The sequence below is a fragment of the Bolinopsis microptera genome, chromosome 3, assembly GCF_026151205.1.
Source record: "Bolinopsis microptera isolate Bmic1 chromosome 3, MBARI_Bmic_1.0, whole genome shotgun sequence".
NCBI lineage: Eukaryota > Metazoa > Ctenophora > Tentaculata > Lobata > Bolinopsidae > Bolinopsis > Bolinopsis microptera.
The window spans coordinates 14,981,481-14,997,261 of NC_087074.1; the positions used below are offsets into that span (position 1 = coordinate 14,981,481).

At 37.5% G+C, this 15,781-nt stretch overlaps 2 protein-coding genes across 2 annotated transcripts; one reads left to right on the forward strand and one right to left on the reverse strand.

Moving 5' to 3' along the window:
- Positions 1–513: 513 nt before the first annotated feature.
- LOC134812344 (E3 ubiquitin-protein ligase TRIM45-like) lies at positions 514–8,853 on the forward strand. Its single transcript, XM_063819734.1, has 9 exons — positions 514–567; positions 2,752–2,901; positions 5,157–5,254; positions 6,357–6,486; positions 6,801–6,986; positions 7,250–7,433; positions 7,641–7,711; positions 7,899–8,079; positions 8,197–8,853. Exons 1-9 carry the CDS (start codon positions 518–520, stop codon positions 8,344–8,346), a joined length of 1,200 nt encoding a protein of 399 aa, XP_063675804.1. The 5' UTR covers positions 514–517; the 3' UTR covers positions 8,347–8,853.
- Positions 8,854–8,987: 134 nt separating this feature from the next.
- On the reverse strand, positions 8,988–13,820 carry LOC134813320 (cathepsin L-like proteinase). Its single transcript, XM_063821016.1, has 10 exons — positions 13,570–13,820; positions 13,249–13,404; positions 12,881–13,003; positions 11,989–12,116; positions 11,741–11,807; positions 11,411–11,575; positions 10,249–10,365; positions 10,019–10,138; positions 9,694–9,801; positions 8,988–9,514 (listed from the first exon to the last, which is right to left on the reverse strand). The coding sequence occupies exons 1-10, from the start codon at positions 13,613–13,615 to the stop codon at positions 9,414–9,416; spliced, it is 1,131 nt and encodes a 376-aa protein (XP_063677086.1). The 5' UTR covers positions 13,616–13,820; the 3' UTR covers positions 8,988–9,413.
- Positions 13,821–15,781: the final 1,961 nt, after the last annotated feature.

Consider the following 15,781-nt stretch of genomic DNA (forward strand, 5'->3'; position numbering starts at 1 on the left):
TACTAGCAGGAACCCGTATTCTCAGTAAAATGGCACGGATTCATATATATATATATCTTACTTATATATAAAGCGAGACGATATATATATATATATATTTAATATTTATCCGTGCCATTTTACTGACACCACGGCATCAACTTTAACGCGAATTTCTGCAAAAACCGTCAAAGATATACAACTGAAACTTTTTTGACTGGGTCAAATGCTTTAAACTAAACGTTTGACTCCATGAACCTGCGGTTATAACGATCATAATGCATGATGGTTTGCATGATCGAGGACGATTTATCGATTTGTGCGGTTGTTATTTAACAAGGTTTAAATCATTTTGATTGATCAGCGACTATGTGATCTTAATAGTAATATATCATTTTTACAGATTTAGAGTTTCTGCTTTTTCACTTTTATTTGAACCATTTCGTTATTTTTCCTTTGAGATTTAGTTTATAGGCGTTGTTCATGTGATTTGACTTATTTGATACTTTCAACACTACTATATAATGCAGGAACAAAGATGGACAAAGACGATGTGAATGACCCCAATCCCGATCGACCATCTCCAATGTAAAAGCTTCATTTCCATTACAATAAACACAGTGTCTTTTTTAACTGTAACAGTGTCTTTATTCACTGTGTAAGCATAATATGTATTTCGTGGTATTTCGTGGTATTTCTTGGTATGTCGTGGTATTTCTCGGTATTACAAAAATGTTAACCACTATAACAAAATGAAGAAAGTTCTTCAAAGTGTTAAGAAGAGTTGCGGAACCGGTTGAAGCGGTGCAGATCCACCTCATCAACCTTGTTTTTATGTTTTACCAACTAATTTACTGTGTGGCCCATCACAATACTTGGTACAAGTCGTGATTGAGTCTTACCTCCTCCACTTATTGTGGTAGACACTATGTCCTCAACTTCGAAAGGAGCGGTTTTCGCGCATGCATGATTCCGGCCTTAAGTTTTGTACACAATATATATTTTTTAATGTGTGCTTTCTTAAAACAGGTATCTGAGACAGTAATTCGGTCAACATTCATGAATCGTCAAGCTGTTCTATTCATTTTAAAGTAGGTTTAGTTTTTCAGCATGTCATCTCGTAATCCATACACATGGAAGGGGGGGGGGGGGGTCCAACAAGATATTTGACTCATTTGAACAACGGCTAACTTGAACCTCGTAGTAGCTCCTCGTTGTAAATCATTCTCAGACGCTTCAAACTACACTTTTCCACCGAATTAAAGACATTTCATGACTGATGATTTGGTTATTATTTTGTTGTTATAAGTCGATATAGCATTCCTCCTCTTCGATACAATTAAGACTACCATCCGATTTGTTGTACGTGTGAGTGTGTGTGTGATACATCAGTTGTTTGACGAGTTGTCTGGTGTTGTGATGACTCCTCTCCCTCACTCCACCACTCCTATTCAGCTTCCATTATTCTATTATTCTGTACTTCAAATTACCTTTATGTCTCCGGAACATCCGAACATCGTGCACGTAAGTTTGTGGTTATGAGCCAGCATTGCAACAATCAAGTGGAGTAATCATGTGACCACAAGTTTAAGTTACATCGGCCGTTTAAATGTTTTTAATCGTGGGTGGCTGATAAACGAGCCAAGTGCTGGTATTAAAATGTTTCTCAAAGGGACAAATGTTACAATAATTAGTGCGCTCCGGAGAGTTACATAAGGGCTAAAAAATGGACAGAATCACTTTGCAAGAATTACAGTCACAAAACGCTTCCCCTAAACAAAAGGTCGAATACAAAAGGGCCTGCACATGCCGAGATATATTCATACTTTAACATCACGGTCACGTTACTCCTCAATCCGTGCGAACACTTATAATATGCCCGGACTTTTAAACTTGCTTGATCGAGTATATTTGCTGATATCAAGATATCCGTAGCTTTGTTTGTCGTTTTTTGATACAATATCACAGTTTGCTGCATCAGGTGGCGAAAACCCACGTTTGTTTTACAAACGAAAGAAATATTGAATGGATTTCTCCTATTTGTAGCTTATTCAAGCCTTTCCAGGTTAAACTTTTCCTACATTTGTTGATGTAATATGGACCTGAATTAACATGATGAGTATTTGATGAAGTACACCGTGATAGTCTAAAGTTGTGGTCATGCGATCAGCTGAGCTATTGACAATACAGAACCGCTGACAAACCAATCCAGGCGTAAATTGTTGTGTGGGCTTGGTTCAAACTTTTAATTCTTACCTCCCACGCTATTATATTCTATACATAAACATACATCAACGGTTTCCTTTGACTCATCATACACAAAATACATTGCACTTTCAAACGTTTTTAAAATACAATTTGAAAGCACGCTGTAAATTTGAACGTGAGAAATATCACTGAAGGGAGAAGTTTTATATCAACAAAGCAAGTATATCGCACCTCAGTATCCATACTTTGGACCTTCTTCACCATTCACGTTTCTCCAACAGTATAAATATCGGAATCTTTAAAATTGGAAATGTTTAAACATTTGTTATGGATAGTCTAAGCTTTTCAGTTGTTTACGATTCGTCAAACGTGCATGGAGCTGTTATGTTTCGTTTCTGTTAGTCAACGGGACAATTAGTGTGTCTTTGCCAACAGCGCCTCTAAAAATCTCTTAATGAAAAATACCACCGTCCTTAATGTTAAATTATACCGTCACGATATACCAGTCAACAAATTTGTTTGATTGATTGATGGTACGTAGTTCAAACCAAATCTCTCCACCAGCAGTATGATAGCAGAAGCAAGTGCTCCAGTTCCCTCACGTCTCTCAATCGTCCCAAGCAGAGTTAACGGGTCAGTCCTTCAGGACTGTTCCAGCGAGGTTCACTGTTCATCGTGTAAAGAACGCTTCAATCAGATCGCCAAACTACCCAGGTTCGATTTATTAATTGGTAAAGAGTTTTAAATACTTAGTAGTGTCGTTGAAGTTAGACCGACCTGACGTCATGCGTACAGAAAATCAACACAAAATGGTGGTCAATTTTAAAATAATACAATTTAGTTTTTTAATTAATTTTTGGGGCGATCGACAAATTTACCCGATTAGATCCTGTTCCCACCAGGGACAAAAGAAAATCGCGATTATTTTGCCCAAAAATCGCGATACCCCGATTTTTAACAGACTATACATAAGACTATACATAAAATTTGTCGCAAATAATGGGAAAAATCACGATTCCGCACATGCCGCGATTTCCTTTCGTCCCTGGTTCCCACACAGTAAACAGGGTACCAAACCGTGTTAATCAGTGCAAATCCCGACCAAAACTGACAATTTAACCAAGATCGTGTGACAACTGCAGCCGAATACAACAACTTCACCCAAATCTTTGTAGATCAGATTTTCAGGTTGGCTCGAGGGTCAGCCTTGGTTCAGACCTCGTGTCTTCCAGTGCTACTACCTTCTACAGTATTCCTTGACCTTGAAGATCATACCCTTACTAGCGGACACAAAGACACAGCGGAGTACAGAACAAGCTTGAAGTGATCAAAAGCTGCAAACCTCTCATTCACCCAGAATCTCATAACCAAAGCACTATCTATTAGGGGGTGCACGATAAAAATAAACTTGCTCGGATTTTTAAAATTTTTGTACCACTGTTTTCTAGAGACTGTGAGAATTTTCACAATACCAAATTTGTCATACCTTTTTGGAAAGATCAGTGAGTTTCACCTAGGTGCCATATTTGATGGTGCGCGGCTTTTGGAGCAAAAGTAGTTGTAAAAGTCGCGTAATTTGACCAAATTCGTCCAAATTTGACCATTTTTGTCGTATTATTCGGATTTATCTCCAGTTCCTTAAATGAGATCATTCTGGAAATTGGCAAAATACGCTGCTTTTAGCTGTAACATAATGTCTGATGGTTGGATATGCTTTAAATTTTTCGGACACTTTCCTTGTAAGTTTATGAGTAAGCTTACTAATTTTTGTTGCAATTAGAGGTCGGGAAGGATACTCAATATCTATTTGTTTGAAGAAAATTGTGCTGGCCGAAATTAGCGCTAAAAAACCATCCTACAGTCGGCACGCGCGGCTCACTGTCGATGGCGCACTACCTATATCTATATGCTAGATATCAACGTGACGCTCCGAAACTGGAGTTCCTCACCAAAGTTGTCCAGCGGCCGGGAGCAAAGAAGTCCGCATCAATCAAACCTCCGAAACCTCCTCTTTAACAGACTGTTTCCTACCCCTCACCTGACTACACTGAGGGAGGAGTACTTTGCCTGTTTGACGGCGTAACAGTCGGAGAATATAGATCAAGACGCTATGTTTTCTCAACCCGGCTCACCCTCGAAATTCTCGGAGATAACCCTAGTAATTGGATCACGGATGGAACCTTTTTGCTCTAGAATATTTCAATAGAGCTACTCTATCCATTCTGCGATCGTCTTAGAGCGTTTCCCTTTTACTTTTTGACAAGACAGAGAAGATGTGTGCTTTTGTTGAATATTATAATATTAAATAAACTTCATTGAAAAACGTAGATTCTAGAATCGCCAGTTGCCACCTAGATTGGCCACCTTCAAAATTGTGTTGCACATACAATGGGAAAGCTGTTCAATTCAGTCTTTTGGCTGTCATTCAATAAATCGATTCTTCCTTATTACAAAATTTTTTAAAGATTAAAAAAGCACGGCTCATGAATTCATCAATCATTAATAAAAAGAGACTACTGATTTCCAATTTCATTCTGTAGATCCTGGAGCCTGTACGCACTACTCAAGAGCAATATATCTCCAGAAATAAATTTACCATTATAAGTGGTTAATTATACCACAATAATTGAAAACTCCCTTCCTTTTCCATCCATCCTACACATCGCTTACATTTACACTATGATCATACCACGGAAGCTGTGATCAATGAGCATGGTTTAAATATCTCAGAAGCATCCACTCAAGAACTTTTGTTCGATGGATTACCACAAACAAATCCACGAGTATTAAATCTTTAGACTTTTAATATTCGATGTGTTAAACGATGTTTAACGACCAATTTCAGAATTCGTAAAAAAATGGTTTCGTCAATCGCAAGCTAGGTACGTATAACGATTTTGCGGTCAATATCTATCATGATTAATGCTTGAAATATAATTACATTAAATCTGACAACAGCAACTCCGCAGGTTGTTGCCGTGTTTTCACACTGTTTGCGAGGGATGCTTACATTTAGAGGGGATACTTGCCCACGCCTGCCCGATATGTAAAGAGAAATACAGCCTGGGTAAGACATATTCTTTAGATTTTTTAAAGATTTTTTTGGAGAGGCGAATCATACACATTTTAGGCTCTTGAAATCTTCGAATAAAATATCATCTTAAGAGAACCTCCTCAAATTATTTGTTATATATAACAAATACTTAATACTTAATACTTTAAACACTACTATATATAGTCATAGATGATACGTACGAACTCTACGAACTCCTCAGTGACAACGAACTCTACGAACTCATCAACCCAAAATTACGAACTCTTGAGGAGTTCGTTTTGTACAACTTACGTAAAATGAAATTAAACAGAAATTGTATTTACAATTCAGCCAATTCAACACATAACATACGATTGTAAAACAACTAAATATATTGGTACTCGAAACTTCTACCACGCGTCGCGTGTACACTGTACATTTCACAGTACAAGGACTGGTCGATCGACTGGAACATTCTGGCGCCAATAGTTTGCGCGCGCACGTTCCCTGGACACGTTGCAGAAAACTTCAACTTGTACTTCTGGCGTTGCGTTTCGTTTTCTTCTGCTGTAAACAGCTGTGATCACACCGAATGTACATTGTACATTCAGTGTTCATGTATGATGTATACATTTTATTTTGCCATGTACAGCAGACTGAACTATTTTGAAATTGAATTGCACTGTGTATAGACTTATAGGTATAGTTGATGATTCAAATGTCATTGTAGGTACAACTTTCAGCAGTAAAGTAGACAGTGTACAGTACTACAGTAAAGTTGATATAATAATGTACAGTTTTTTTGTATGTTTTTTTTTTGAAAAATTGACTAACGAACTCCAACGAACTCTAACGAACTCCAAATTTTGAACGAACTCCACGAACTCTACGCCAAAAATCAACGAACTCCGCATCTATGTATATAGTAGTGTTTAAAGTATTAAGACATATTCTCTAACTGCATTGTTTGAACGGTAGCTAGACTTTAAAGCCACTTATCAGATCAAGACCCACCTCATATTTTGCAATTCACGTGTTACTTAATATAATCAAAAATTGTTAAACAAGAATAAAATTCTGAATCACAAGCACGATTTAACATTTTCCAATCTCGTTCAGAACAAAGTTTATTCAGGTACTGACGGAATATCAAGCTTGAAAGTAAACTACTATGTTACTAAGATGGTTCAGATTTTCAATCTGTTAGAATCAGAGCAGACTGAACGGCTGAAATGTATGGGATGCAATAGAGCTGCCCATTTCAGGTACTAAATTTTAAGTTCACAATTTTCTAATATTCAAAGGTTGCGATAATTAGTAGTGCTGATAAAATAATACAGCACGAAAATTATTATTCGAAAAATACGACGATATAAAAGTAAAACATAGAACAGAAATTGCCATAATAGCACAATGAGTACATTACCTTAATATTAATTTTAAGCAAAAAGTCCTAATTTCTATATTACCTGGGGACCTCAGGCTTTTGTGTTCATAAACAAAAGTAATATCTATAGCACTGTCCAGTGTCCATCCAAGGATAAATAAAAACTGGATAACAATCACTTCACCTCGACAGGTGCATGAAATGCAGTGAGAACTATTGCTCCAGTCACGCCGAGTTCCACCACAAATCCCGCGCCACCCACGACCACAACATAATCGCGGTGAAGGATGTCGCCAACAACATACACTCTCTGTCGGCCGTCCGGGAGCAGGAGTACTGCGCGGTTCATACTACTAGATCCCTCGAACTCTACTGCTTGTGAGTGAGATATAAAACATATGGCATTGCGAAAGAGCTCCTTGTGCTATTTAGAACATACACATTATCATTATATACATTATGATTATACTAGTAGCTTTAGTAACCCATATCGAGAAGTTAATGATTTTAGTACAACGTGTATCATCCTGCTTACTCAGCGTTCAAAGGCTAGATCATGTTAACAACCATGAGTAGAAGCAATATTACAAATATTACTAATATTACTAATATTACTAACATTACTAATATGAATACTCCAGGGAATGTGACAAAGCCCTGTGCTCGCTGTGCTGTATCACCCAGCACAGGACACACTCCACGTGCAGTGTAGCCAATGCTGCACAGAGAGCGAAGAGGGAGTTGCTGTCTCTGGGTCCCAAGGCTGGAGAGAAGATGAGTGTCGAGAAACAGAAAGTTATTGCTCTGAAAAAGATGGCCAATGAAGTATGTTTGTTGTGGATTTTTTGAAATTTCGCTCATGTTGGAAAGTAACAGGAATTTTTGAATTTTATTGGTAGCTCTATAGCTCTATAAATATATAATCAATAATCCAAAATATTGAATCTGAGTTCTGATTGTCCACATAACAGGGTATATCCAATATCCTCTTGAAATTTGGATAAAACCATTCATAGTGTTTTCAAATATCAGGTGCAAATAGATCACGAAACGGCGAAGAGAACTTTGAAAGAGTTCAGCCAGAGGATGATACAAAATATTAAGTGAGTGTTAATATTTTAACACCAACTTTCACCCTTTGATGAACAAAAAGGAAATAAACGATTTTTCTATCGAGCGATCATGTACACTGTACACTGTACAGTCGTCTCCAGATATTATTCTTTACCAAGAAATACCATACTGGTATGAAAAAGGTATTCCTCCTTTTCAGTGACTTCTAAATTCCAGGACTAGAGAAGACGAGCTGTTGTCTCATCTGAGCACAAAAAGGTCAGCCCTCAACAGGACTATCAACGGAAAGATAGAGCAAACAGAAGATAAGCTGAAAATGGTGAAACAAACTAAAGAATTTGCAGAGAAGATACAGAAGAACTGGAGTGAAGTGGAAATACTCAATGTTAGGAAACAGGTTGGCACATCTCTTGTGAAATACATAAATCAAACATTTTGTATCTAAAATAACTGATTCGTGGGACTTTTGGGTTGCTTAGGTAAACTTATAACTTGATCATATACCCATTTATAGATAGTTGACAGACTACAAGAGTTCAGCGACTCCCGTACAGAATCAGTGGACAACATCTACATATCCCCGATCAGATTTGCTCCAAGCGGTGAAGATGCTCTTATACAAAGCATTTGGAGCTTCAAAAACAGGCACCTTCTTAAAGTATGATGGGCGTCAGGGCCAAGGAAAGATTAACGAAGAATTGAAGTTTAAGACCGGATGGGAAATTCACATTCTCCAAGATAAATAGAGGTTGAAATGATACCTAGCTGAAATCAGGACCATTCACTGACTTTACCCTAGAAATACAAAGGCTCTGAAACAGTTTTAAAGTTTGCTGACAGGATACTTCTATTGAGTACATGTTTTATAGATTGTTGAGTTTAAATTGCAGCTACATTACTTACTTATTCATATTGGAGCCTTGAAGGCAAAGCCAGCTGTGCATTCGAGGCAGCAGTTGTGTCCGGCTTTTACTAACATTTTACAACAAAACTGATCGGAATATAGCGTATTGTTGATTGTATGACGTAAAATGCAGTTCAAATCGCGCCGAAGAATAGTTGTGTGAATCATTGTAAATTGTACATAGCTGTAGTGTCAGCATAGGTTTACAGTATAATATTAGAGCTTTCATTTAACCCTGTAGCGATAAAGTTATCTTTCGATTGATAAGAGGCTTAAAGAAATGATTGTAATTAATATAAATATTGATTATAGAGTTGTAGTGATCCTGTTATGGAGCTAAACATTTTTACGTTGAAATCTGTACAAATTAGGTAATGAAAAGCTCGCAAAAACGCCATTTTCTGATTAGAAGTACGTTTTTAAGTATGTATTGTTATCATTGAGTCGTTTGAACCAAGCCGACTGTACATAATTTTTTCTACATAGTGTCGAGTCAACTGGCTACTAAATTGAGTATGAACTTAAAAGATGAAATAGTTTGCTCGTACAATATGAAACATGATTTAACACGAAAACTAAATAAATTAGTTTTACGAACCAGAAAGTTGATAATGACATATTCACGAAACATATTCCAATCTTATAAACTTGCTCTCGACCAATGGGGCTCGAGGTAGTCTGTGCGTGCAATTCTGATATAATTCCTGGCTTCAGGTTGATTGACGATATCAATCCTTTCCAGCTCGTAGCTCCTGCTACAATTTCTCCAAGCGAAGCATGCATGGTAATGCGCGCAACACGCCGAAGCGAAAACGTCCACTTGAAAACTAACAGACACCACATGACGCAGCACAGTAATCCTTGTAATATGCGCAATATGCGAGATATTGAGCACAGAACGACGGCTCCCACTTATCCGAACAGGCGGCTGAAACAAAAACCCTTTTAAAATCAGCTAATTAATTTTATAACTAAAAACATCTGATATGAAATGATCCATCAGATATGATATGATTATTCGATAGTAAATCAGTTGATAAAACGTTAATTATCTTATGAAACTGTATTCGTTTCTCCATTCAATAAAGTACACAAATTGAAGCTCACATCGTTGAGCGATGGTTTCAGTGGTAGGAGCACCCTCCACCAGGTTAGGAACAACTCCGTAGAAAACAATACCACAGCCGTGGTGTCCCCGAGCTACACTCATGTACCCTGACAATTACTTAAATTTACAAGCTGACAGTAGGTAATTTGTTTATAGAGCCTTGGTTATTAACAAATGTAAGCTAGCCTTTATTTACGTTTGATGACGTGAATTTTCAAGTATAGCGGTATGAGGTGGTTATCAACTGGTTATTATTTGGTACTCTGTTACACCCTCTAACACCCTCTAACACCCTCTAACACCCTCTTTGACGTCACCACTAACCTCCATCACCCCAGTGTGTTCCCCAGCTATTCTTTACTCTGAACGAGGACTGGTCGTATCCCACCAGTCCCACAGCATGATTTGGTATCAAGGTATCACAGCTGTCATCTCTGAATACGCCTAGAATGAGAAAAAATCAATTAATTATTATTTAATTAATTGATTATTTGGATACGGTTTTTCGCACAACTATACAATATAAAATTGCTGTTTGACAAATCATGAAATACCTGAGCTGTAAAAGAGGAAAGCCTCAGTGGTATGTACAGCAGTGGTAATAGGACCTTCCAACAACGTATCAATGATGGTCTGATCTTGGTAATCCACCGCTGTATAAGGCGTTGTACCTGAGTGAGGGAATTGTGTCCTATTAGTAAATAACTCTATTATCAAGTGAAATGCGTCTTGTTATCACGTGAAATGTTTGGGAGATGATGTAGTAGAGGCTCTTACGGGCAAAAAGACGTGTTTTCTGCTACGAGTTTAGAGACCTAACCGCTAATTGGACATAATAGTATAATGTTTAAGGATCGATAATATGTTAAGAAGTATAAATTTGGCCTTATTAGTCACGTGCTATACCAATGCGCGTTTTAAACTTTGACAGTCTATTACTCTAAGGCAAATAGAGTAATTATATTCATATTTTGTCAGCAATAAGATCACATTATTTTCTATTTGGTGTGAAAATATGAGCTAGAACGGACATAATCTCGCTGAGTTATAGCTGTTTGAAATTTATGATGAACGCGCGGGTGCCATTTGATAACAACTAAATGCTTTTGCGCGTAGTGCGCGTCGAAAATTTGGCAAAAACGCTTGCGGAGTGACAATATTCAAACTTCGATAAAATATATGAAGTGGGTACTTCTCGGAAAGGAAAAATTTAGGCAAACACGATGTGACTATTTTTAGATTGATTTAATACAACTGCAAAAAATTATTCAAACTTCAAGCAAAAAAGTCAACATTTTTACCACTTTTTTGGATTTTTACCCCAAAAAAAATAGAGGGATTTTTCAAATTTTTATATCATCTTGTGCGGCTGTGTTTTAGCTATCTCCATGCAAGTTTTGCCGACATGCCAACAAAATTAACTAGTTCAAAATATCAAAAAACATGGTTTTTTGGCCTATTTTTTGCCCAAAAATCGGTTTTTTTGCAATTTTACCCCCAAAAAGTCAGTCCAATCATCTTAAAACCACTTTTAATCGATTCTACGGTCAAAAATACGTCTAGTAAGGTGTATCTGGAGTCCCTAGCGTATCGAGCAGACAATGCCCGTAAGAGCCTCTACTAATGCAAAAGTCAGTAAAAGACTTGCAAAATCAGGATAAAAAGTGATCTAACCATCAATCTTCACACTCCGCAATATCATGTTGAAATACTTACTGTCAAGGTGAGCAGTGACTAGTCCGTTAGTTACATCGTTATATTCGCAACTCCCTGCTTCACTCTTATAAGACGCTGTTCCTTCCTCGGCAAGATGCCCGAACTTTTGAATAAATTTATAAACGTCGTTGTAGGTCCCTCCATAACAGCCATCTTGATCTCTTCCTAACAAATTATGGAACTTGAAGAAAGAGAAAAAGGTATTGGATCTTTGGAACAAATGAGAGCAAAATATGAAAAAGTATTAAACGCAACAATCAAGAATGTACAAAAATAAACTCAAAAGAGGGAAACAATCAGTTTTATTTTATAGGGAACCAAATTTATTACCGTCAGCCCAGTACACGCAGTCGATTAATTCTTGCACACTGAACTCAACTGCACTATTTGTAAGGATCTGAAATTATGGGTTTATCGGAAAAAAGGCACATTAGTGGAACGAAAGAAACTCTATTAGATTCAGTACAAATAATTGTGTATCAGTACCAGTCAGATTTCTTAGATTTAGATAGTCATCAAAGCTCGCAACTAAAGCTCGCAACAAAGTGACGTATCTAAAGTAGAACAGCCATTCAAACCTGGTATCTACCCTCCAAGGAGACGAGTGCAGCGAAGGCCCAACAAGCACGGCAGTCTGTTGTTTGGTCCCGGACCTCCCTCACGTACCCATCCGCCACCCAATCTACAGAATCTTTCTCGTTACTTCCTAGACAAGCATTATTTATTTATTCAGATGACTGCGCGTGTTCTTAGCACCATTATTTGGGATTGTTAGAATGTTAAAATGTTAAAACTCTATACAGAAATAGTTCTGTCACTCAGTTCCTCAGTTTCAAAGTTGCGGAAAGTGTTTTTCAGCTAGAGTTGGGGCTCAGGGCTTATACTTTATATCATTTGACCGTTTTAGAATGTTGAAACTCTGTCCAGAAATGGTTCTGTGGCTCAGTTTCAAAGTTGGAAAGTGTTTTTGGGCTAGAGTGGGGGTCCGGGTTCAGGGCTTATACTTTCTTACTTTGTCTTTACCTGAGCGACTAAAGTCTAGGCGATTTGTCCAAGACGGCTTATAAATTCGTTGGTTTGTGACAAATGCTTGTGTTCCAAATGGGCTACTGGTTATGTTTCATAATCAAGTTCCTTTTATGAAAAGCGCCTGAATTGATAAAATCACGAGATGTCACTCTCTCTACTTTTTTTTTCAACTATAATAGTACATTGACGTTCTCCTCTTTTATTACACCTATATAGTATTTCTTAACCTTAAATTGGACACATTAATTTACTCTCTTTTGAAATTAAACTATCATTAAACATGTATGGCTTTCCTTCAGCTGACTGTTTTTGAAATTACAGATAATTGAGGATATCAAGGGGCTGTAGAATATTATGTTCGACAGAATCCCGCTGGAAATATTTAAATTGGCCCTTAAATGGCTCTTCCAGTCTTAATTTTAAACTGAATAATGAATTCACCCAAAGGGAAGGTCATTCCGGAATAGTCAAATCCTGTGCCAGCTTCTGGTCTGAGCAAGATATCATCCCTTTTCTCCTTGCTCTCCGGTGCAAAGAAGTTGACATCACTCACCCACCCAATATCTGGTGAAGTTGGTTTATTGATTATTGCACGGGAATGTACTAAAATCAGGTGGTGATGTATTATACATGTTATAAATATAATCATAAATTAATAAGTAAAGACTGGAGAATATATCTGATAAGTTATTAATCCACGAATGAAACACAAATTAAATATTTTCTGATAGAAAACAACAAATTCTACATCTAGCAATGATAAAAATCGCGAATAGAAAAAGCTTGTGACATGGATTTTGAGACTGTACCAGGGTTATCATTGTTCCCCACTACGAACTGCAGAGCCTCCTTAAAATTAGCCAGCTTCTCGCTCGTCATGTCATCGCCAAACTTCTCTTTGTACAGTTTCTTCAGCACGCCTGTCTTTTTCAAAGCTTTCCTGTATTTCTTCATGTCAACTTTGGCTGCGAACATGTTTTGAAGCAATTTGGAACTAGTGGAAGAAATTATTGATTGACCACATACCTAGGGGCTAAGTTTAAACATTTTGTCAGTTATTAACGTATTTACTATTAAACGACCTTAACAAGTTCTTTGTAAAAACAAAGAAATGAAAGAATATCACTTACCTGAACAACATACCGCCAGAAGAACCAAAATGAGGAAAACTCGCATCTTCAAAGCTGCTTCAATTTTAACCTCCGCAAACGTTAAACAACTATATCAGAAATTAAACAGTTTTAATAAATATCATCAGTTATTTAAACACGTACGTTTAAAAACAACCGGAACTAGTGAAGTTTTAGTCCACCCGACCGCATGGAAAAAAGGTGGTGCAGCTGCTGGTGTTCTCAATAAACCAGCCACTGTTTGTCTGGTCTACAGCGTCTGGAAGAAGAGTACGAGGGTTTTAATATGAGTTTAATGACGGTTCTATTACATGAAAACGCGGCTCAAAACATTTAATACCCTCATAGAGCACTCCGGTGTTCACACTAAGAATAGTGAATACGATACATATTCTGAAATTTGCTATTTGACATCTCTCTTCTAGGATAGGAACCGACCAGTATGGGCTTTTGGCTGCCGGACCAGAAACGGCCGGATATCAATTTCTTTTCCGGTTAGCCGGATTATGCCGGACCGGAACCGGGTGTTTAAAACAGGAATCAATTAAAACCGCAAATCAGAAACATGTTTGGGCGTAAATACAACTTTACAAGTGAAGAAATATGTTATTGTTAGATTAACCGAACTGAAGAAACACGACACAGTTTATTAAACTTCAATAAGCTGGTGCAAGTATCTTGGATTAAACATAGGTGACATAGATAACACTTCTCAAAAATTAATTGGGAAACTCAGAATTTAATTGGATAAAGATAGGTATTTTTACTCACTTTTCGCATCGGAACAGGAATTTGAAAGCGTTCAAGTACAGGGTGTTTCGAGACTTGTGTCCAAATTTAAAATTTTAATTTTTAATTTTATGAAGGAGCAAAATTAGATGCAATCGGTTTTAAAATGCTACATTACATGCGGGAGCAATTCGAAACAGAATCTGCAGAAGCAGTGATTTTAGTTGACGCCAGTAACGCTTTTAATTCTGTTAACAGACAAGCTCTCTTACACAACGTGAGAGTACTATGCCCGGAGTTGAGCATGATTGCAATCAACATGTACCGGAAACCATGCCGGCTATTTGTTGGGGGAGCTGAAATCCCGAGTCGGGAGGGTACAACCCAGGGCGATAACCTGGCAATGTCGCTTTTTGCCATTGCAACTCTACCAGTACTACGGAAATTAGAAGATCACGAAAAAGTGGCACAAGTATGGTTAGCAGATGACGCCACAGGAGTGGGTACTCTTCACGCACTTTTAGGATGGTGGAAAGATATCATTGAAGAAGGACTTAACCCATATTCTTCCACGGTACTTTTAAAAGTACGGTTCATAAACAGTGACCTAACTTGTCTCATGACAAATATTTTTTGATACAGTTTTTTGCATTAGGTTAGAAAAAGTCTGCTGATGATTTTAACACCCTGACCAGATGGTTAAAAAAAGCAAGAAATTTATAGGATGTTGGCAAAGGTGGTCAAAAATGTTACTTTGAAAAAAGGTAAATTCTCGGTACCACCAGCCAATTCTCCAACTTTGATGGATCCCAAATTTGGTTTTTTAATATTGCCTAAACGATTGTGCAATAAATAGGCAATAATGTGGGGCGAGATAAAAATCATAAATTGTCTCTAATTGAGATGTAAATTGGGTGTACTTTTAAAAGTACATCATTCTGGACAATGATGTACTTTCAAAAGTACGTACTTTTAAAAGTACATTATCTTCGAATGATGTACTTTTAAAAGGACAGGTTTCAAGAAAAATGTACTTTTAAAAGTACAGGTTTATATAGACTACACAATGTGTGCTGGTATGATTAATGTCGGTAAGACTGTAATGGTAGGTAAATTGTTCTGAATCAGAACGGAAGTCACAACAAAAACTTGTTGTTGTTACTTCTGGGATTTAGTCGATCTTGAAGGATCCACGTTTTCACTCGGTTATTCCACGTCTTCCAGAGCGGCCTTCAATATACTCTTTCTTAATGAGTTAATGCGGGGGTGGGGGGGGATCATAAGGTCAGAATCGTACGTGACGTTGGGGGGGGGGGGGGTGGGTCATATTTTCTTCCAAAACACAGTTAGTACATTTGTACTAAGTGGTGGGTCTGCTGCTCATTTCCCAGAAAATCAGTTAGTACAAGGTACTAAGGGGGTGTCCAACCCCAAAATATCCATTTTACCTCAAATTTCAATATTGGGAATGGTTTGTTTTTGG